General features: G+C 62.4%; 1 protein-coding gene across 1 annotated transcript in view; it reads right to left on the bottom strand.

Moving 5' to 3' along the window:
- NKAIN1 (sodium/potassium transporting ATPase interacting 1) overlaps nt 1–20885 on the bottom strand; it is a 37006-nt gene extending 16121 nt beyond the window's left edge. Inside the window, exon 1 of the mRNA XM_075774087.1 lies at nt 20641–20885. Coding sequence (XP_075630202.1) covers nt 20641–20694 — 54 coding nt within the window. The 5' untranslated portion in view covers nt 20695–20885. The remainder of the gene's footprint in view (nt 1–20640) is intronic.
- Between the last annotated feature and the right edge of the window lie 2860 nt (nt 20886–23745).

The following is a 23745-nucleotide window of genomic DNA, read 5'->3' as shown; positions in this document are numbered from 1 at the left end:
AGCTGCGGCCCTTGGTCCCCCCGGGCTCCGTGGGGGAGGTGGCACTGCCCCCGTCCCCGTGCTCCATCCTCTCGCCTGGGCTGCGATGGGGATGACATGTTTGCTGACACAGATGCATAAATATATTATTGCATCCCTAAAGCCTCAATAATTAACGGGTGGAGAGAGACGGGAGCTCGCTCCGGTGCTGGGGGGGGACATCTCCTGCTGGAGCTGGGAAGGGGACAGCCCCCCCACCCTGCTCACTCCCGGCCGGTCCCTCCCGTCTCTCCCTGCCCCCCCCGAGCCCCAGGGCTGGGTGCTGGGCGCTGGGCGATGCTCTGGGGACACCCCTGCTGCTTGCCGCACCCTCGCCCAGCCGAGCGTCACCCCGGGGTGCACCAGCACCCCAGGGCGCAGCAGGCAGGGGGGTCACACCCTGAGGACATGGGGCAGCAACACCCCCCGTCCCCCAGCCGCACCGTGCCACCCCCATGTCCAGCAGTGATTTTTCTGGGTACGTGATTGTGTGTTTAATTAATTGCTTTGAAATGAAAGCCCCTGAGGGGCAGCGGTGACATGGTGGGGGGCACGGGGACACGGGGGTCCAGCCCCGTTGATTTGCAGAAGGTGACACCGGTCACCCCGTCCCCCTGCACCGCCTGCCCACCCCTGTCCCGGGCTCCCCCCACTCGTGCCGCGTCAGCTGGGCCGTTTTGGGGCAGAAAAAGGGGGTTCGCGTATTTTTACTACTCGGGCAAAACCCCTTCTGGGGGAGGAACCTCCCCTTTTTCTGGGATGGAAACTCTTCCCATCGATCCTTTTCCCCTTTCTAGGAAAAATCGGGGGGGGATATCCCCTTCCCCTGCCCGCGTGGATTATTAAAACCCCTGGGAGGGTGACGGGCAGGTTTGCTCCTGCCTGCAAATGTCACGGCCACATCCCAGGGAGCCGCTGCAGAAACGCTGCGGTGTCGGTGGTGCGGATGGGCACGGGGGGAGGAATTCCCTAAAAAAAAATTCCCCTTTTCCCCAACCTCCACCCCGGGGCTGGTGGGGGGGGGGGGGGAGCTATGTGGTGAAACCCCCCAAAATCAGGGGCAAGACCCCGCGCCCTGGCAGGGTGAGGGAGCCGGGGGCCCTGGGGGGAGCCGGGGTCGGGATTCCTGGATCCCGGCTGAGCCCGGGACATCCAGCGGCATCGGAAGCGCTGGCTGAAGGTGGGGAGCAGCCGCGGCCCCCGGCCCGTGGGCAGCTGAGGGCAGGAGCAGGCAGCAGCTGGGTGTTCACGGCCTGCCTGCACTCTCGGTCTGTCTGCACACATTGTCTGCCCGCACACATTGTCTGCCCGCACACCCTGCCTGCCCCCACGATCTGCCTGCACATTGCACCCCGCACCCCCAAAGCGGGGCCGACTGGCCCGGGGTGCCCAGGGCCCCCCCCACCCCCAGCGCTGCCCTCACCCCCAGCGTCCCACCGGCACCGGGCGGGGGCACGTGGCCATCGCACGCGTGGGTGTGCCCGTCACGCGTGTCGTCTGCCCGTCCCGTGGGGGCGCGTGGCAGAACCCCGCATCCCGTGCGGGTGCCCAACCACCCCGTTTGCGGCAGAGCGGGAAGCATCCCGGCACAGCGCCCGGCTCTGGGGAGGGAGGGGGCAGAGGGATGAACCCCCAAACACAACGTAGCAGACGGGGGGGGGTGGAATTCTCAGCCGTGCTCCAGCGCTGAAGCGGCGCACCCGCATCCCCGCGATGCTCCAGATTTGGGGGGTTTGGTGCTCCAGGAGCCAGAAGCTGCCCCGGCCAGCCCCAGGCAGAGCGTGGGGAGGGGCGGTTTTGCGGGGGCTGCCTTCCCCCACCACCGAAACCGCAGCTTCTCTGCTGCCGGCTCCCTGGGGATGCGGCTCTGACATTTGCAGGCAGGAGCAAACCTGCCCATCGCCCTTCCGCGGGTCCTCACCAAGCCACGTGGGCAGGGAAAGGGAATATTGCCCCCCGAGATTTTTCCCAGAATGTGTAAAATAATAGATGGGAAAAGTTTCCATCCCAGAAAAAAAAGGGATGTTCCCCCCTGAAAATATTCTGCCAAAAGATTGAAAAGCCCTGACAACCCAGCCGCATGTTTTTGTCGGTGTTGGCGAGGCCGGAGCGGGCAGCGCAGGCAGGATGCTCCCCCGGCTGCCTGCTGCCCTTGATCTCAGCAGCAGCATCTGTGCGTCGGGCTTAAATAAACCCCCCGCCCTCCCCTCTGCGCTGCGGCGTGGCAGGAGCCGAGCGGGGCTTCGGTACCCCCCGATGGGTTATTATCCTTCAGCCGGCTGATTTTCTCCCGCACGCCATATGCCTGGGGCTCGCCGGGGATTTAACTTTTCATTTCGCTGCGTTTTGAAGAGATTTGGGGTTTTTATCCTGCCTCGAATTCCCCTCTGTGCTGCGTCCGAAGATGTTGCGAAAGCATCGCCTGCCCCCCCCCCCCCCCCAAACCCCACTGAGCTCATCCTGGCTGTTTGGGGCAGAAATGTCCCTTTTCTAGGAGTTTTGGCCAAAAAGATGATGTGGTTTAGGGAGAAAGCACCCTCGGGGCAGAGCTGCAGGGCAGGATCCGGCCCGCTAGCGGGAGGCCCGATGCTGTCGGCGCCCGTAAGGGACGTTTCCCGCGGCAGATGGAGCATCGCTGGGGCTGACGACGCGCACGGGGCTCCCGGGGTCTGGCCGGATCCTGCCCCAGCCCCAGCGGGGAAAGCAAAGCCCAGCTCCCAGCCCTGTTCACAACCAACGGATGCTACAGCACCCCGCACCCCCACCCTGACCCCGCACAGCACCCGAGCATCCCCTCGCAGGCTCACCCACACCCCCCCCGCCACCTCTCTTTTTGAGGCAGTTTAAGGCATTTTTGCTGATTTTCACTCTCCCAGCGCCTTCGCCCCGCTCCTGGGGAGCCCGAGGAGCCGTCGGAGGCGTTGCCATCGTGCGGTACCCACGAGGCGCCCAGCTCCACTTAGGGAAATTGGCTGCGATTTAAATGAATGGCAAGCGAGCGAATTGACTATTAAGAAGGTGCAAACACCGCTGTGAACCCAGGGACTTCATTTAATGACTTGGAAACAAGTTCTTGACCTACTTCCAACTTGCAAAAGCCTTCGTGAAATCGCAGAAGAAAAGAAATTAAAGGCGCCAGAGCCTCGATCGCTCTCTGGTATCGGGGGGGTGATGAGCAGGATGTGGCCCTTGGCCGACAAGATGCTCTGGGTCCAAGCAGCCCCATTGGAAAACACGGCAGGAGCAAAAAGCGGGGTGAAAAAGGCACAAATTGGGTCTTCCCCTGGGTGTCACAACCCCCCGTTGATGCCGGTGGGTTTTGGGGGGCTCTGCGCAGCCCCTTCCTGCCCCCCAACGCCGGCGTCGCTGGATTTAGGAGCTCCCGGCACGTGGCTGAAGCATCCCAGATCTCCGGGAAGCGGCTGCGAGCGCGGGGGGCACAGGCAGAGACTTGGGGTGCACAGGGTCCCCCTCCACAGCTCCCCAGCACCCCCCCAGCATCCCCCCCCCCCCCAATGGGCTTTCCTTCCTCTCGTCTATTCCCGCTTCCCCCCTCCATCCCTGGTTATTTATTTCATTTCGCCGCATCCGGCAGCGTTGCCATGGGAACGCAGCGGCAGCCCCGGCTGGATGCGCTCGTCTAGACGCTGCGCCCCGGGAGCCCGCTGCCAGCAACCTCCTCCACGGGTTGGATACGGTCCCGGGGCAGGCTGCACCCCTGGGTGCGAGGTCACCCATTGCACCCATCCCCAGGACACCCCAGCACCCATCCGGTTGGGTCCCCTCCAAGCCCCGCACCCCAGATTTGTGCTCCCGGCACCATCCAGCCCTGGGAGGTTCCTCTGCTGTACCAGGAGGGCTGGGAAATGGGGTGGCCAACGGCAATAAGAGTAATAGTAGCGATACTAATACTAATAGTAATAGTAATACTGCCCTAAACGTGGCCCAGGGGTGGCGGAGTGCCCTTTGCACGAGGCGCATTAAACCCAGCCCCCTCCTGTTTTGGCTCCACCGTAAAGAAGGGAAACTGAGGCACGACGCAAGGAGACACCCCCAAACCCCCGCAGTGCTCTGAAATGCCGGGAACGCCGAGACCCCGGGGCAATGGGTGTCCCCTGCGGAGAGGGATGCTCCAGCACCGTGCCCGGCTCCTCCTGATTTACACCTGCTGTAACAAAGCCCTGAGCCACCGCAGGCCCCGCCGGCTCCCCAGACTGTGGATTTTGGGTGGATTTGGCTCTCGCCGGCTCCGACGTCCCCAGCGAGGACCCGCAGCAGGTCATTACCCCTGCAGGAATTTCAATAGGGTGGGGGGTTTTTTTCCAGCAAACATCACAAAATTCGTATTTCCCCACAAGCGGGTTGGTTTAACGCAATACTGCATCTATTTAACTTAAATTCAAGATTACATCTCTTATTTGCACCACCCTACAAATGCTGAGACGAGACTTTTTTCATTCTCCCACCTCCCAGCAAGGAAACATTTCCGTGCCGAGGGAAAGCCGAGCGAGTCGAAGTGGGTTATTGCCCTTGTCGCCCATCAGGGGCTGGCTCCGAGCGGTGCCCTCCCGCCCCACAGGCTTTACTCCCGCAGGGAATTGCTCCGTCCCCTCGGGAATTGCTCAGGAGCCACAAACCCCTTTCAGTGTCCTCGCAGAAGGGAGCGGGGATGATCTGCAGCCACCCGGCCTGACCTTGCAAATGACCTTCAAAGGAGCCAGGACTCTGGGGTCCCCTCGGTGGGGAGGACACGGGGTGGTGGCACCCGTGAGATGGAGGAGGGAGGTGCCAGCGGTGTCCCTGGGAGGCGAATGTGCACCGGGGGCAGCAGCGGTGCCCGAGGAGGCGCTTGCCGTGGAGGGGAAACTGAGGCACGGGGTGCAACCCCAGCGGGACCTGGCCAGCCATGCCCACAAGGTCGAGGTGCTTTCACACCTACAGGGCTGAAGCACGAAGGCTGCTGGTGACGGTCTGGGAAGGGCTGATCCTGCACCGCCCGGGTGCTGTGCAGTGCTTTGCCGTGCCTCAGATTACCTGGAAAACGGGCCAAAGCCCTGCTCAGCACCGCCCTGCGGAGCGACCTCTTGGTCAGGGTGACCAGCGCCATCAGAGCAGGTCTAATGGAGAAACTGAGGCACGGAGGGGTGGTGAAGAAAGCCCTCTGAATTACAGTTTAAGTTACGCCACGAGGAGAAATCAAGAGAGGAAGAGACGTGAGCAACGGCCATTGGCACGGGGCTGCGGGAGGAACAGGCACAGGGGAGCGATGGGACCAGGCTGTGGGTTGGAGCAAATCCCTCCGGAAGCAGAGGGGGAAGTGAAGGGGCCGTACAGCCCTGTGCCATGCCCGAATAACCCAGCTTGTGTCTGGGATGGGGCGGGAACAGGGGAGCCTGCTGTCCCATCTGTCCTATCCATCCCATCCCATCCCATCTCCATCCTACCTCATCCCATCCCATCCCAACCCACCTCATCCCATCCCACCCCATCCCATCCCATCTCATCTCATCCCAACCCATCTCATCCCATTCCATCCCATCCCATCTCATCCCAACCCATCTCATCCCATTCCATCCCATCCCATCTCATCCCAACCCATCCCATCTCATCCCATTCCATCTCATTCCATTCCATCTCATCCCATCCCATCCTACCCCATCCCACCTCATCCCATCTCATCCCACCCCATCCCATCCCAACCCATCCCATCTCATCCCATCTCATCCCATCCCATCTCATCCCATTCCATCTCATCCCATCCCATCCCATTCCATCTCATTCCATCCCAACCCATCTCATCCCATCCCACCCCATCCCATCGCATCCCATCCCACCCCATCCCACCCCACCCCATCCCATCCCAACCCATCCCACCCCATCCCATCCCATCCCATCCCACCCCACCCCATCCCATCCCATCCCATCCCACCCCATCCCACTCCATCCCATCCCAACCCATCCCATCCCACCCCATCCCATCCCACCCCACCCCGCCCCAAATAACCCCCCACCCCGCTCAGACACAGCGCCCTGATCCCTGCCTCAGCCCTGGAGGCACTTTGCTGTCCCCAACCCATCGGTGACCGTCCCCCCATGACAGCCAGTTCCAACAGCCTTTCAGATAAAGAAAATCGGGATTAATCAAGCGCCTCAATTAGCCACAACGAGCCATCGCGCAGGAGACTCGCAGCAGAAAGCACATTAGCGGCATGGCCACTGAGAGGCTGAGAATTAATTAAAATGGAGGAAAAAAACCCCCAAACCTCCCCCAAGCAAATGGGGAGTTGCTCAGAGCCGGGGGATTTCTCCGTGCGAGGCCGGAGATGCCGAGCGCAGCCACGGGCAGAGCATCTCCGGTAGCTCCTCCGGTGCCGGTTTGGCCGTGGGACGTCCCCCACCGCCCGCCCAACCCCTCGGCGCCGAGGAAGAGCCTTGCGGGCGCCGATGCTCCGGAGCGATGGAGCCGTCAACACTCCGCAGCGGGGGACTGATCCTGCCCCAGTCCAGCCTGGGGGGAGCTGGGGCTTAAATGTGGAGGATCTTGGGTTTAAACCTGGAAGATCTTGGGCTGAGATCTGGGGGATCCCAGGCTCAAATTTGGGAGATTTTGGGCTTAAATTTGGGGGACCTTGGTCTTAGATCTGGGGATCTTGGGCTTAAATCTGAGGGATTTGGGGCTTAAATCTGGGGTATCTTGGGGTTAAATTTGGGCATCTGAGGCTTAAATCTGGGGATCTGGGGCTTAAATCTAGGGGATTTGGGGCTTAAATTTGGGGGACCTTGGTCTTAGATCTGGGGAATCTGGGGCTTAAATCTGGGGGATCTTTGGTTTAAATCTGGGGATCTTGGGCTTAAATCTGGGGGATCTTCAATTTAAATTGGGGGGGGGTTGGCTTAAATTTGAGGGACCTTGGTCTTAAATCTAGGAGATCTTCAGTGTAAATCTGGGGATCCTGGGCTTAAATTTGGGGTATCTTGGGCTTAACTCTGGAGGATATTGGGCATCAGTTTGAAGGAGCTTGGGCTTAAATCTGGGGTATGTTGGGCTTAAATTTGGGAGGCACACAGGAGCAGCGAACAAGACGGGGAGGCAGGAGAGATACCAGGAACCTGATCCCCTAAAGAACAAATCCTGGGGGCGAGACAGAGACAAACGCTGGGGCCAGACCGGGATGGGGAGTGAGCAGGAGCCGTCTCCTCCGGGAAAAGCAGCTTTGGGCCATTGGAAAGAGGAGGAGCGGGACAATCCGATCTCCAAAAATTTGCAGAAAACCACCAGATGCTGCGCCGGGCGGGTCGGGATGGATCCCGGCCGAGATGTCCCCACCAGCCTGCGGTGGCCCTGCCCGTTTGGACAAGGATTAAGCCTCAGGCAATTTCCATGCTAATTCTCCCAGTTAAGTTCTTTAGCCCGACATCTGCGAGAAGCAAGAGGTAATTTCCCCCGGATCTCAAACGGCGCCTCAAAGACGCCGTTAATATAATCCGATAGAGGGGAGGAAAAAAAAAAAAAATATATATATATAAAAAAAAATCCAATTTACTGACTTATTTAGTGACACCTTTCGTAATCAATTCTCCCAGGAAAGAAATACTGATTAAAGCCAAGCGCATTGCTATGGAAACCAGCAGTCCCTCCTCCCACGACCCGCAGGCTGGGAAGGAGAAAATCGGGTGAGGAAATCTGCCTGGTAACAACCCCGTTAATGAGCCGGGGAGCAAAAATAATCCCTCGGAGCGATGCCGCTGCGAAAGGAGCAGCCGGCGGCAGCCGGTGGGGAGGCGAAACCGCGTGCGGCTCCCGAAATATTTATTTTTATGGGAGGGTAGAGCTGTTCTGGAGGAGGAGGGGATGCTCCTGAATCCCGGAGGGATGAAGGGGACATCCGGAGGTGGTACCCAGGGGTGACTGGGTGTACCCGCCGAGCCCTGCGAGCGTGCGTGCTTCTTCCAGCACTTATCCAATTTTTTAGCCTCAAAATCCAGGATGAACCCGCCCTGAGACACGGGTTTAAGAGATTCACCTGCCCGGCAGCCCACGAGAAGGTAGCTGCCAGCACAAAAGGGTTTTATACGATAAACCCTGCAGGTTTCCCTCCCCTTGGGGTGATTCCCCAACCCACAGGCAGCCACGACGCCCGGTGAGGGGCACCGCTGCCCGCTGCAGGCAGGGCTGTCATGCCCACGCTCATCTCCGGGTGAGCGAAACCCCCAGGGGCCGGAGTTTCTTGGAAAATCAGGAATTTATTCTTATCTCTACACTGAAGGATGGCCCTGAGCTCCTGGAGGGTTTGGGGGTCTCCTCCTGGCTGGATGTGTCCCTCGTCCCAGCACCCCGCTAGGAGGAACGGCTCGAAGCACCCATGGGTGCTGGCTAGGCAAGGATAAATCCTCCCGTGGGCTGACTACAAAAGCACCCGGGCGGCGGGAAGCAACGGGCCGGCAGCAAACGGCACAGAAGGGACCTGGCTGTTTCCCCGAACACCCGCGATGCTTTTTGGGGTGCTGTAAGGAGCGAAGCTCTGCACGGGACGTCATCAGTGCCGCTCATCACCCATCGAGGGATTTAACGACAATCCCATCCGGCGTTTTCCTTAAATTCCCCCCATCGCCATCGCTGTCACCACAACCAGGGATGGGAGCGGAGCTCCACCGCTCCGGACACGGGACTGTGGTCCGGCCGCGATCCCGCAGGACCGGAGCATCCCACCGCGGCCGTCACCCCATCCACCGCATCCCAGGGTGATTGCAAACGCCAGTATCGGAGCTGGCGAGGCATCCAAAGGGATGCGCCGTCCTAATAAAATCAGAAACCTGAATATTTTGAACAATTCCTCTAGCGAAAGAGCTGGTGCTGTTAAACCCGCCAATACTCTTCCCATTCATCGCAAAGAGGATTTAATAAGGTGCCTTGGCGGAGCGTGCCGTGACCACCGGCGCATTATTAAACGCAGCGATTAGCAGCTGCCACGGATGGGAGCTCATTAGAGACTTCTTAAACATCCATAAAAATTGCTTTTATTAATTGGTTCGTCCTCTTTTTATACCCACCGCGTTCGGCGGGGGCAGGGGGGAGGTTTTGGGGTTGCTTTTTCCAAACCCCTTTGTTGCATGGGGCTGGCTGAGGAGCTCCCAGGGCCGTCCCCACCCCGGGGCCGTCCCATCCCTTAATGACAAGCCGTGACACCGGCATGGCGCAACGGGTGACACCGCCACGGCGGAGCGAGGGGACGATGCTCCCCCCAGCATCCCAAACCCTGGGTGGGTGGGGGGGGGCTGGCACGGCCATCATCGGTCCTCTGCATCCAACAGGGATGTGAGCCCATCCCCCCGGCATCAGGGCCAGCCCCCCATCAGGGAATCCGGGATTTTCCCTAAAACTCCGTTTCTCCCCCCAAAACCGCACGGGATGGCTTTGCCGGCTGGGAGATGAGTGCTGCCCACAAATTCGGCACCCGCAGGGTGCTGCCCCAAGCCACCCCCCCTTTTGTGTGCACCCGCAGGAGGGATGAGGGTTTCCATACCAAAATTTTGGGAAAAAAAAAATGAACCCAGCAGCAGCCATGGCCTGGACACAAGATTGGGGGGGAGGGGAACACGACTCCTGGGGTCCCCCCGTGGGTGCCCCTATGGGAAACGGGGCTCTGGGGCTCTCCCTGTGTCCCCCTCCCCTGGGGGCGACGCCAACCCCGCCATCGACCCCGTTAAGGAGGGTGCTGCTAATTGCGGGGCAGGCGGCGAGCCCGGCCCCAGGTATAATTCAAGCCCCTTCGTTAGGGCTGGGTTTGCTTTGTCTGGTGAGTGCCGCTTCCCCGCGGGACCCCCCGACCACGCGGCTCCTTCTTTGGGGGGCCTTGATTAAAAATAATTAGGGCCTGGGGCTGCTGCGAGGCGGGAGGCGGTGTCGTTAGGGGGGTTGGGGTCGTTAGTGGCATCGGCATCCCCCACTGGCGGAGGAGAAGACGGAGCGGGGGGGGCACGGGGAGAGCCCCGGAGCCCCATTTCCCAAGGGGGGGGCCATGTGGGGACCCCAGGAGTTGGTGGGAGCATCGGTCTTGTGTCCAGGCCATGGGTGCTGCTGGGCTGGGTCTTCGCCCCAAATTTGGAGGTGGAAACCCTCATCCCTCCTGCGGGTGCACACAAAAGGGAGGATGGTTGGGGCAGCAGCACCCTGCGGGTGCCAAAGCTGGGGGCAGCACCCATCTCCCGGATGGTGGGGTGGGAGTGCTCATGGGATGATGGGGAGGATCTGCACCCCATGGGGTGGAAACCAGCCCCAAACGGGTGAGCGCGTCCCCAAATACGGCCTCTGACACCCACTGGAGCCCCAGGCAGACACCCCAAATTTACCGCAGCATCGCTCGCCTGCGCTTCCCGGAGCAGGCGTCCCCAGCGCCAGGCGTGGGCACTGCCAGCATCCTGCCCAGCCCCGGTCCTGAGCTCAGCCCTGCAGCCCAGGGCCAGATCCGGGCTGGGCTTCAGGGGCAGCCGCCCTGGGAGGGGCTGCCTTAAAATCTGCCGAGATGCAGCCTGAGGAAGGTTGGTGGCCCCAGGCACGGGACGGGGATGTGCCCCCCCTGACGCTGGAAGGGACCACGGGGACCTGCCCCAGCCCACCTCCGCTCACCATCACCCGCACGCCCAGTGTTGAGCTTTGGGGGGGGAAATAATTAAAAAACCCATAAATAAAGCCCTTAATCATCAATCGGTGTTTATCGAGCGGGTTGTAACAATACCAGCCTGCTGCTGCCGCCAAATTAAATCCTCGTTTGGAGCCACCAAGTCAGAGGAATGATGCGAATTCCCAGGAGGGAGTGAAACAGGTCTCGGCACTGATCCTGCACATGCTTCCCCGTCCTGCTGGGCTCTGCCCCGTGTCCTTCCCAGTGGAACGGGGGGGGTGACAGCCTGGGTGTCCCCCAGGGGCACAGGGCGAGGGGACGTGACCACGTCCAGGGCTGCCGTGGGACAGTCGGGAGCCGGAGGGGCCGCAGGCACGGCCAGGCTGGGCAGGGGAACCCCCCGCCCTCGGGGACCGTCCCCACCCCCTGCAAGCTCCATGCCTGGTCCCAGCCTGCAGCATCGTCCCCACGATGTCCCCAGCAAAGCCTGGCTGTGGTACCCAGGGGCTCCCAGTGGCCGTACCGCCATGCCGGGGGATGCCACCGCCGATACACACGTGTCACCCTCCAGCAAGCCCCCAGTGCCATCTCCAGCCCTGGGGAGCAAACAGCCCCCCCACATACTCCCCCAAACCTTGCTGCACTCTGGCCACCCCACCGGCCGCCGTGCCAGCGGTCCCCACGCCACCATGGGGACTCGGTGACGGCCCTGTGCCACCCCCGTGCCCATCACAGGGCTCTTGCCGTCTGTCCCCTTCCCCGAGCCGAGGGAAAACGGCGCCAGATGCTGCGAGAAGGGGCCAGGAGAGGACGGTTCCGCCTGAGCGTCCCGGCAGCTGCCGACGGGAATTGGCAACCGGCCGGTGACGGGCTGGAAGTGGCGGCAGAGGAGGGGACAGGAGGGGACAGGAGCAGCGAGGGGGCCCGAAGGCGTGGATGGGGATGCTGTGCCCCCGGGGTGGGTGGGGGGGACAGGGCTGGTTCCTGACCCAAAATAGGGGGGAAAAAAGAGAAAATACAAATCGGAGCCTGCAAAGGGCTTGTGCAAAGCTGCCCGCCCCGTGCCTGGCTGCTGCCCCCGCAGGGTGGGTGCCGGGTCCCTCCCGGGGCTGGGGGACGCAGTTCCAGGCAGGGGGGACCCCAGCTGAACCCTGCGGCCACGGCCGGCACCGCCGCGCTGCCCGGCCTCCCCCCGCTCCTGGCTGTTTGGGGAGGGGGCAGCCCTGAGGGGCCGGGACGAGGCCTCGCAGCTCGGCGTTTCCAGGCGGCAGCTGAGCACCACCGTGAACCTGAGCCAGGGCTGCACAGATGCAGGGAGCGGACAGGTTTTCCCGGGGGCTCCCGTTAGCCTCAGCATTCCTCGCTGTGCTGCCCCAGCATCCTCCACGCTCACTCCAGGCATCCTCCACGCTCCCCTCGAGCACCCTCCGCTCCCACCACAAGTACACTCCGCGCTCACCTCAAGCATCCTCCACTCCCCGAGGATCCTCCACGATCACCCCGTCTCCCTCGACTCCCACCTGAGCATCCTCCATGATGGTCCCAAACACCCTCCACTCCAACCGGAGCACCCTCCGCTCTTCCCCCACGCACCCTCCTCTCCCCTGGGACGTTTCCCAGGTGGGGCTTTATACCTGGGTGTCCCCGCGGGATGGCACGAGCGCACCCAGGGGACAAGGTGCCAAGCAGAGACGCGCCGCTCCAGTGACATCCCACGGCTCCCTGCAACCCCCAAGCCCCAAAGCGGGGGGGGTCCCGGGCAGAGCCAGGCCACCCCCAGCCCTCTGGCTCCCCAGATCCCTTCCAGCGAAGGCCTTCACGTCTCCTTGCCCTGGCGAGAGGCCGAGGGAAGCGACGCTGCTCCGTGCCGGCTCCTCTCCGGCTCCCCAGCGCCCGCGGCGTCCCCGGGACACGGGCTCTGCCCCACGCACGTGCAGCAGGAAAGGGCTTCCCTATCGATCCCGTTATGGGAACAGACCAGACTGACCCAGGGCACTAATTAGCCCCAATCAAGGTAATCAGCCAGAGAGCCAAGCATCGGGCCAGCTCTCAGCTCTTGCTCCCTTTGGTCGTGTCCCCTGCACGGCTGCACCCCCGCGCCAGACACGGTGGCCGCGTCCCCTGCTTAGATGACACCCGGCCTGGGCGGCGAGGATGACGAGGGTGCCGGGACGCAGCCAGGCCGGGAGCCCGACAGCTCGGCCAGCACCAGCGGCTCTGCAGCGCCCGTGCTGTCACCGCCAGCGCCCGGGGGACGCTCAGCGCCGGGGGCTGCACCGTGCTGCAGCGCTGCCTCCCCCAGCGTCCCCCCCAAGGGACGGGTCCCCGCGGCCGCATTGGAGCCGGGACGTGGCGGTGACCACCTTGCACACGTGCGCGTGAGGAAGGACTGCACGGGGAGTCCCCTCTCTGGGTGATTCCCGAACCGCCCCCGCCACGGGCTGCAAACAGCCCCCACCTCAGCTCGGGGGTCCTGCCAGCCCCAGGGGGGTGCAGCCGGATTCACCGCAGCCCCCCCGGTACTTGTGTTTTCTCCCACGCTTTGGGGTGTCTGAGCAGCTCCAAACCCACCCGTGCCCCCCCCCGCATCCCTCCCTCGAAGCTCCTGCTCCCTAAAGCCTCCCCGGCATCGCCAGGATGTGCCGAGCCCCCCAACTCCTGTGCCGAGCCCCCCAACTCCTGTGCCGAGCCTCCCCGACTCCCTGCGGGCTCCCCGACGGGGAAGGGAAGGCTGAGGGTGGTGGGGAGGATTTTTTAGGGGGGAACAGCCGCTGGAAAGCTCTGTGCCCCCACGGCTCCACCCCTGATGGGGAAGGGGGAAGCATCACCCCAACGCGGGTCCCCACAGCGTCTCCTGCCCCAGCACAGGGGCCGCTGGCTGCAAAACTCGCTGGGACATAGAAAGGCAAAAGGTGCCGGTGTACGACCCCCACCGGGGTGGGACGGGGGGGATGGCTGGGGCAGGGGCCGCATCCTGCCCTGCCGCTCCCATCCGGCAATCGTCTTTTTCTCCCCCAAATCTCCCTCTGCCGCACAGCAAAAACCCAAGATGGGTGAAATTTCCCAGCCAAGCACTGGGAGCTGTTATTAATAACCCACTCGGGGTTTAATGTTCTGTTTAAATACGACCGGGGCTGCTCTCTGCCAACTTTGCCTTCCCAGTTTTCCAGGCCGTTACGTACGTATTTTGAAAATTGAAATAAATAGCTACATTCAAATGGAGGGGAGGAAAAAAAGGCACCAAGGGGCCCAGCCTGAGCCCCTCTGCCCCACTGAGCACCCCCCCAGGATCCGGGCAGGATATTTCCTCCCCACTCAACCCCCCCCAACGCTCCAGCACTTCCAGCCAAAAAGCGCCCCCAGCTCCACGCTGCGATGGGGACCAGGACATCCCCGGGCATCCCAGGAGGATGAGGAATGGGAATCCAGCCCGGACCGCCGGGATGAGAGGGGTCCGAAGCCACCCACCCGCCTGCAGCTCGGCCCGGCCAGGCACCGCAGCGATCAATACGTAATAACCTGCATCTCGCCGGCCGGCGCTGGAGGAGCTGTTAAGACGTGCGGCCGGCGTTGATGGGAACATTTAGGGTTTTGTGGGTCTTTCATCCCTGCTTTGTGCTCCTGGCCGTTTTCTCCCCTTTCCATAAAGACAGCCCCCTTCCGTAAGGATGCCCCCCAAGCCTCGGTACGTGGCTGGGGCCGGCTGCAGCACCCCAAGGGGTCCCCAGCTCTGCCGAGGGAGGCGATGCCGGCAGAACCCCGTTCCCCGGGGCGACGTGCAACGGCTGCCGGGTTACGGAGCCCTTTTCCAGCCACAGAGCGTCAGCGCGAGGCTGGGAGGACGCCGGTACCGCGGTGCCCGTGCCCGGCAGCCTCCCCACAGCCAGGACCCACCGCCGCATCCGCATTTGTGGGTGAAGCAGGATGAGCGCAGGGCTGGCAGCGCCACGGGGTCAGCGCCGGGTCCGAGCCCCAGAAAGGGATGTGGGTTCCCCGTCAGGAAGTGAATTTCTCCGCGATGAGTTTTAAACCATTTGAGCCCTGAATCCTTCTCCCTGCTCGATTTTTCAGCCCCCCCCCCCCAAGATCCTCCCCGCGTTTTCTCGCCAGAGAAACCAGGCGGAGAGGAGCCGAGCGATCCGTTGCAGGGGGAGCAAGTGGTGGGAGCCACCGGTGCCTCGGGGCTGGGGAGAGCATCCCCCGGGGCTCCGAGTCGGTAAACAAATAAAGCCGCGAGGAGCTCGGCCAAGATGTTCATCGATCCATGAGCGGCGAGTTTCCGCAGCAAAACGAACCGCTTCCCTGCCGAGACACAACCCAGCGGCTCGGCACCTCCCGAACGTGTCCGCTTGTCACCGGCATGGGGACGTCCCCGCGGTCCCCTGCATCCCCCGCAGATGCACAGAGCCGGCCGCTGGCATCGAGCCCGGGGCAAGCGTTGGCCAAAGGCAGCGGGGAAAAGCCATCGCACCCAGAGGTCATTTCTGGCTGCAGTTAATCCCCTCCGTGGCTAGAAAGTCGCTTTTCTCCCAAGAAAACGCTCTCTTTGCCTTATTTCTCCTGTCGGTACCGGGAATCTCTTCCACCTCCCTGCCTTCCCTCCGACCAGCCACAAAGAGCTTCTCAAGAGGCCGCTTTGCCACATCTTCCAACCTCGGATCTCTCTTCCCGACGCCCTCCTGATGTCCTGGGGATGTATTTTGGGATGGGAGAGCCGGCTGCCCCACGGGCTGGCAGGGATGCGGTACTCGCCCTGCACCAGGCGATGCATCGGTCCGCACGTTTGCTTTGGCGATGATTTTATTCCTTCTCTTCTTTCTTTCTATTACTGAAATGAGCATCATTGATTTTTTATAGTGCTAATTTTTTTCCTAACAGAAAGCCACCTGGGATTAAATCAAATTGCTTATCGGCATCTCAACACTATTATGGCAGCTGAGTCCCTTTCAGCAGCCAAACTTGTGAGCTCAATACAAAACAAGATCAAGTTTGGTGCACGAGGCTCATTTTCCCAGACATCAACGAGGCCACCGGCTTTTAGGCTTTGCCGCTCACCTCACGCATCAACCTTTCCTTCCCATGGTCTCATGGCTTCCGTGTCAGGTCAGGCTGTTTTCTGGCTCATCCTCTTTATTTTCTCTACAACCCAGCCCTTCGGGACATTTATTTTCCAGTCCCCATCGCTCCCAGCTCTGTTACGAACCGGCATGAATGATTTAGCGAGTTCTTCAACCGGTCTCGTTAATACTCTTGGGTGCACATTAGCCGGTCCTGCAAATTTAGACGTACTGCGCTTTAATTGCGGTTTTAACCGCGAGCCGTAACGCTCTGCCTTCCCAAACGTGCGCCCGTAAACCTTTACAGCGGCCTGTCGAGCAACGCTCTGCCTGTGACTAACGCGGATGCGCCGGAGGATGCGCGTCCGGGCGGAGGTCTCGCCAGGCTGGGCTGCTTCTCCACAGCCGCCTGCGCCCCCGGTCCCTGCTGCGGCTCTTGGGGAGGTCACCCGGGGAGGTGACAAGGTGGGTTGGGGTTTTTCATGCCTCTAACACGCGCAGGTGCCCCCCCCCGGGGGCTGTCTCCGGATCCTCGGCGCTGCCCATCCCCGGAGCATCCCCACGGCTCCACCTCGGCACCCAGCGTCCCCGGGCGGGCAGGCATCACCGCACCCATCGCGCCCCGTCCCGCGGAGATGGGGCGCGGGGGAAACGAGGGGCTCGTCGTCCCTGCTGCCGCCGTCAGCCCCCCATTTCCATGGCAACCATGCAAATGTGAAAGCTTTCCATAATCATTAGGGAGCGGAGCTGAGCAGTATAAACAGTGACTGCAGTAGATTACATGCCTATTATGAACAGTCGCGCCTTCTGAGCGCTGGTAATTACACCTAATTGTGCATTTAATTGTGTAATTGAAAACCCCCACCCAGAGTTCAGCCCCGGCTCCTTTCCCCTTTCCCCGGCGCTGGGAAGGCGGCCGGGGGCAGCTCCAGCCCCACCGGCCTCGTGCCGTCCCCACGCCGGCGATCGGGCACGACGGGGACCGCGCGAGGACAAAAGATGCCGGCAGAAGTCGGAGGTGAATGACTCCCGCCGGTGCCGGGGGGCGGGTGGCCAAAATCAGGCAAATCGGGGCAGGAGGGGTGGTGGGGACCAGGAAGCCCCCAAGGGTGCAGTGGGACCCCGTTGGGGAAGGGGATGTCTCACAGGGCCGGGGGGTGGCAGAGGGATGCAGGGGATGGGACCGTCCTCTCCCTTCGCCCGTCCTTCGTTAAGCCGACCCCGTTAGCTCCTTCTCCAGGCTCAGCGATGGGGGGCTCGCATCCTGGAGGCTCTCGGCGCCCCGTGAGGACCCCACGGTTTGGGCAGGCAGGATGGGGCGGACCCGCAGCTCCTCCCCCTGCACCCCAACCCCGGGAGGCTGCGGGAGGAAGGATGCCAGCGCCGGCATGGTGTGGCACGGCACGGCACCGCACACCGCCAGCCCAGCAGGCTCCGGCAGGCTCAGCCGGGCAGGAGGTGCCAACCGAGCTTTGCTTTTCCAACCCATTAAAGGAGAAGGAGAGAAACAAAGAGAGAAATGAAACCCCGGTTCGGGGCTCTGCCGGCAGAGGTGGGAGCGTTGAGCATCTCCCGTCCCCACCCAGCTGCATCCCACCCGCTGATGAGCCCCACGCCACAGGGGGAGGCGATGGGGTCACCCCTGGGGGGGTGAAGGAGCCCACTCGAGCAAGCCGGGCCTGTGCCGGTGCCTGAGCCAGGCCCCAGTCCCCAACCGGGACGGCCAAGGGGTGTGTGACAGCAGCCAGACCTCAGCTTCCAGCAGCCCACATCCCGATATCCCGTACCACTGCCCCGAGGTTCGGTACACCTCCCTGCAGCAGCGCCGCTGTCCCGATCTGCAACCGACACCACTAGGCTTCAGAGTTAACAAGAGTTGCAGCTTGCGGCTCTGACGCCCTCGAGCCCGCGCTGGCGAGCGGCATCCGGGTTCATTTTCCATCCAACCGCCTCAGCAGGTTTCCTCTTGGCATAAAGAGAAATCCTCCCAACAACAACAACGTGCACCTGGAGAAAGGTTCCATACGGCACCGTGAACCCCCCAGCTGGTTCTTCAGTCTCCTGTACAACGGGGGGGACCGGCAAGAACCGGAGAGTTTTGATTTCATCCCACCTCATCAGCACAAATCTCTCCCGGCAGCCCGTGTCGAGGCGGGGCAGGGCCAGCGCGCGTCTGGCAATGGGATCCCTGGGGTTTTCCAGAGAAAAAACATAAACGGAGGCAAAATCTGGCGGGTGGTGCTTGTCCCCTGGGAACAGAGACACCCAGCGCTTGCAGCATCGCCTCGCCCAGCAGTGCAGAAGGAGCGTGTAGGATATCGGGCTGGTCCAAAGCGGCTGCCCGGGCTCCCCGCTGTACCACGGCCCGAAAACCAGTTTCCCAAACTGGTTCAGGCGCAACTGCTGCCCCGAGGTCTGGGCTGCGCAGGGTGGAGCAGGCAGGGCTCTGCCTGCACCGGGCAGGGCACGTTGCCTCTCCAAATCTGCCTTCTCCCACCCCAGCACGGGGACCTGGCACATGGACCTTGTGCCCAGCGGGTGCCGGCAGCACCAGGGCACCCTGCAGCCACGGGGCATCCTCGGCCACCACGAGCATCGCCCGTGTCCAGGGGGGACAAGGGACCAGGGGCGTGTCCCCTGGGAACCAGGTTGCAAATATTGGGGAAACCAAGAGGGACATGAGAAGGTGCCCGCGGGGTCACGGCAGCAGCGGGAAGGCGGCCTGGCAGCAAGGACCAGCCGGAGATGGTGGCATCACCCCAGGGCAGGCTGCATCTCACCCAGGCTGCTTTGTTTAAGGGAAACTGAGGCACAGGCCAGCCGGCGAGGTTTAGCAAGCCAGCGTGCTCGCTGGGTAGCCCCGCTGTTGGCACAAGCTCACCCCGCAGCAACGGGGCACGGCTTCCTGGGCAGCCCCAGCACACACCAGTCCAACCCCAGCCCCAGCGGCTGGGGGCACTGGGAGCACGGCCGTCCCCTCGCCCATAGCACAGAGGGCCCAGGACAGGCAGCAGGGCGACCCAGACATGGGGCACTCATCGTCCCCTCCCAAACCTCGGCACCGCCTGGTCTGCCCACCCTGGCCACACCACCTCGGGGATGAGTACTGGCCTCATCACCCAAGGGGACACCCTGACGGCACCCCTCACCTCCACCGCCCTGGGGCTGGGTGGGCACCCAGAGCCCCCACCCCGGGCAGGGCACCCAGCGGCACCTCTTCCCCATGGGGCGGGTGGGTGCCACGGCTGCGGGATAGGGTGCTGGGGGTGCGGGGCATGCCCACAGCCTGCGGGATGCAGGCTGCTGCCTCCGGAGCCAGGACGGAGGTCGGGAGAGCATCCCGCAGGCTGGGGGGGGATGTGCTGGGGTACGGGGCGAGCCTGGGGTGGAACGGCCACCAGTAAGGGACGATTTTGGAGCCAAGCCTTTGGGGACTCTGCTGCAGTGCACCGGGACACATAGGTGAGGGGGGAGAGGAAAGCGTGACCCCAATGTGCACCACAAAGTTTCTCTGGGTATGAGCAGGAGCCGCTCTCCCAGCCCGGGAGCTCACACCGATTCAGTCCTTCCCCTAAAATAAACAGATTAAAATCTCTCAGATCTGGGATATCTCGGGGAATAAACGCCAGCAAACCTATTTGGGAGCTGAGCGGTAAAAATAAAGTGACCAAAAGCCAGGAAACTCCTGCGCAGCCAGGAAACACCCGTTGGATTTCTCCTGAATAAAGGGGAAGGTGAGCGACGCGCAAAGCAAGACGCCACAGACCGAACCGGGGGGACAGCTGGGGACACGAGAGGCCATTCCCGCTGGGCACGGCGGGACTTCAGCCCAGGGATGAGCCCACCACAGCTCTGCTCCCTGGGGTTGAGGTCTGGCTTCAACGCTTCCCGTGTCCCCCCAGGGAAGCCAGAGTTTCCCCCCCCCCCAGCCCCATCCAAAAGTGGGGACCCCTCCCCACTCACTGCCTTCCGAAGGATGGAGAACGAACAAGAGCAACGCCAGGAGGACAGCGCCCGTCGGCAGGATGCCACCATCGTCCCCAGCGCGGATCCGGAGCCTGTTTCCATCGCTGCCTCCACCCACCCCATCGCCCCCCGCAATCCCCGAGGACATCACGGGCTGACCGCCACGCGTTTCGGCAATCTCCCCCCTCGTTTTCCTCGCGACGACGAGGCCGCGGGGTAAGTTGTAGAATGCTGATTCTCCGTTAATGAACCACCTGGCCAGGATAATTAATCGCAACCTCGTTGGCACCGGTTTTAGCAGAAAACCCCCCAAATACCCCAAACGCTCCCTTCGCCTGCTCCTCTGTCAGCAGCCTGATGAAGATTGATCCGTGGGCGGCGGCAAGAACGGCACCTAATTATTACGAAGACTGACAATCCTACCAAAATTAAACCTCTCCCTTCTCTCTGCCCCAACATCCCGGCGTCCCCCGGCCACAGGCAGACAGGTCCCGCTCGAAAGCGGGAGAGTTTACAAAGTGCTGGCAGCAGGCGCAAGTTTCCCTCCTGCCCCGAGTCGGGGGACCAGCACCCCAAGAAACACCCTTGGAGTCACGAGGATGGGAAACCGGCGGCGAGAGCGAACTCGGAGGGAAGGGATTGCAGTTGGAAACAAAGCTCACACCTGCTGGAGACGCATCCCCAGGCGCTGACGGCACAGGGAACTGGTTGGCATCCATCTCCCCAGCCGCAACTCCAGCCGGCGCTGGGTTGAGGCAGGGGACGAGGGTGGCGTTTCATTCCCACCCCCCCACCCCCGTTTATTATTTGTTCTTTTTCTTTTTTTTTTTTGCTTTTTATTGGGTGGCAGCAAAGCATCCCTAAGCCGGTCCCACAGCAAGGTCACCGCCGAGACGGAGCGCGTAACGGCGACGGCCAAGGTTTCGCACAAAGCACAACCCGGCATGCTGATGAGCGCGGACGGCCCCTCGCCTTACCAGCTGCAGGCAGCAGAATCCGACCAGCGTACATCTCCCATTGCATCTCCCCATGGTTTCCCAGCCGGAGCCTCGGATTTCCCCCACCGTGGCCTCGCGTCGCCGTCCTCCGGCTCCTCACCAGCCGCCCCTCCGCCAGCAGAGCCGCCACCCGGGGAGCATCAGGGGGGCACCAGCAACATGTCCCGCTCTCCAGCCTCCGGCCGGCCCCGGTACTTTCTTCACAGCAGCCCCGCCGGCTCCCGCATCCTGCCAGGTTAGCACAGAGGCGGGCTGCGCTCAGAAAGGGGCATCGCCCCCCTCCTCCGCCTTCTCCCCCCCGCGCCGAGCCCCGCTCCCCCCGTGCCCGCCCCAGCCCCGGCTCCCGGCGCAGCCACCCCGCGCACACCTCGCCATCCATCCCCGGGGCGCGCAGCTTTGCGCGGAACCCGCCCGGCCCCTCTATTGTCTCTCCCGCACAGCCGCGCTCCGCGCCCCGGGGGCGGGCGGGGAGGAGGCGGCGGGTGGGGTCGGGGGCGCGGCGGGCAGGGCGGGCCGCGGCCGCCGGAACAAGGCCAGACGCGATCGCGGCGGGGCCCGGCGGGCGGCGCGGCCGGGCGGTGGGGGGGGAGGTGAGGTGAGGCGAGGCCGGGCGGGCTGCGCTGGGCCCTTGGCGGCTTCCGGGGGCGCCGGGCAGCGCGGCCCCTTAGGCGCGGTCCTGGTCGCGCCTGCTTGTCGGTTCTCCTATTTGTCTTTTTAATGGCAGATTAATTTTTTTTAATTCCCTCCCCGCCCCCTCTGGAGTCAGGTGGGGCTGGGGTAAATCCCGGTGATTTGTCAAACGCCAAGGGCAGGGGAGCTGCTGCCCTCCCCCTTCCCTCGGCCCTGAGGCGGTGCCCGGACCCCCCGCACAGGGACCCCGCAGCCTGGGGGGGGGGGTGGCGAGGACAGATGGCCCAGCCCTGCAGGGAAAGTCCCCGCCACCCCCCTGCAGAGCCCGGCTCCGCAGCCCCGCTCCAGGGCCGGGAACGATCGCTGGGCAGAGGCACGGCAGCAGCCAGCCCCCCGGCTTTGGGGCTCTGCTCCCCCAGGGCTCGCAGGCTGAAACCCAGCAGGTCTGGGCAAGGAGGTGGGTGCGGGCAGGGTCTGGCCCCCAACCGCCACCCACCCGGTTCGCCTTTGTTCTTTTTTTCACAGCACACCTTCAGGGGAATCGGAGAGCGCACATCTGCCAAGGAACAACCGGGATGCTGCTTCTCCAGAGCTTTAGAAATCTCCTCCTGAAATGCCACCCAGCAGAAGGACTTGGGGATAGTTTGCTGCTTTTCAGTTCTGTGATTTCTTAATCCTCGGCCCTGGTTTTTATAAGGAAGCATCTCCTCAACCAGCCCCACGCGCTCTTAGACATGAGAGCAGCTCTGCACGGGATCCCAGGGGCTGCACCCTTACAGATGCTTTGTGTGCAAGTGTCGGTCTGGCCATGGTCTGACGCGGCCCATCCAAGCTTGCGAGGGATCACGCGTCCCTGTGCGCTGCTGGGACCAGCCTCCAGCACCTACCACACCTGGAGCTTTTCCTTCATCCTCCGTGGTGGGAATTTCTCTCCCTCCCAGCTGTTCCGCGCTCCCAGGAGCGTTTCGGGAGGCCCGCACGTGGCCTTTGCAGAAAACACTTGGCTTCCGCGATGGCAAAGATGCGGTGGGTTCACCAAGCGATGCTCCTAACCAGGGATCCCAGGAGAGGTGGTCGAATCCCCGCAGAGCCGGTGGGTGTTTGGAACACGGGGCCCTCCGCGTTTATTGTGCGCTGCCTCAGGCTGGTTAAGCGAGCGCACGGTGAGCTGCAGCCTCCGTCAGCCCCGTGTACCCCCCGTGCCTCGCTGTGTGGGCTCCAGGGATCCCACCCGTGGACCTGGCCCCCCCTGTGACACCCCCACCGGAGGCTCGACTCCATCACCCCTAGTGCTCCTGGCTCCATCATCTCCGGCTCCTCACCAGGAGCCTGGCAGAGGTCCCATCGCCCTCCTCCCGGGTGTCCCAGGCTCCTAGGGGTTATCTGGGTGCGTAAGGTGGGGCACCAGCCCCATCTCCAGGATCGGGCTTGTGGGCTCCTCTTGGATTTAAGCACAGCAGAAACCTGGAGCAGAGGGATGAGTTTCACCCCATGGGTCAAAAAAAGATGAGGATCCAACTGCCCCACCGCATCTTGTTGGCAAATCTGCTGGGCTCAACCCTCCCCGTTAGCTCTAAAAAATACCAGACAAAGGCAAACCACCCCGGCGTGAAATCGTGAAAACTGATACAGTGGCACCAGGATCCTGCCTGGCTCTTGACCAGGTGGAGTTTTGCGAGGAATCAATTTTAGATTAAAACAGGTCAATATAGCATGTCAAGGCGCTTCCCTAGAAGGCGAGGAGATAACTTCATTTGCGAGCGGGTGGGAGAGGAGCCCAACATTTTGTCCTTTGCTCCGCTTGTAACCCGCCACCCTCCAGACCCCCCAACCCTTGGCTTTTGATTTTTTTTGCAAGCGAAAACCCAGATGACCAAAATTCTGGAGGAAGTATTAGAAGGAAATTAAATCAGGGGCAGGTTATTTATTTGTGGGGGTGAGAGGAAGCCACGAAGCCTTGTGCTTTGATGTGAACCCGGAGCTGCCTCAGTTTCCCCAACACCCATCGCGATGGCGGTGCCGGAGCCTCATCCCAAATCCTGCATCCCTGCCCTGCCCCACGCGGCTCTGACCCCCATCCCGGCCCTTTGGGATGGTGATCGGAGAGGAGCCACCTTCCCCCCGCCCCGGGGGCTGAGCCTCTGCTTTGCTGCCACAGCCCCTGGGGGGGGGGTCGCAGGAGATGTCCCCCACGGCCACCACCGGCAGATCACCTCCCTGCTCACCCAGGGACCCCTGGGACCGGCAGCGGGGCTGAATCCGGCCCAGCCCTCCATCCCCAGGGCAGGAGGGGCCGGGGGGGGTGTCACTTCTCTGCGTACACATAATCATCTCCTTTCATTAAAAAAATCACCTCCTTCCATGAAAAAGGGGTGTTGGAAGTAAAAAAAAACCCACCTGGATCCTTGTGCCAGAGAGAGCTCTGCGAGGAGTATAAACGGAACACGTGGAAAT

Source organism: Balearica regulorum, chromosome 22, assembly GCF_011004875.1.
Source record: "Balearica regulorum gibbericeps isolate bBalReg1 chromosome 22, bBalReg1.pri, whole genome shotgun sequence".
Taxonomy (NCBI): domain Eukaryota; kingdom Metazoa; phylum Chordata; class Aves; order Gruiformes; family Gruidae; genus Balearica; species Balearica regulorum.
Note: the sequence above shows the minus strand (reverse complement) of the source record. Positions and strands in the feature narration are given on the sequence as shown.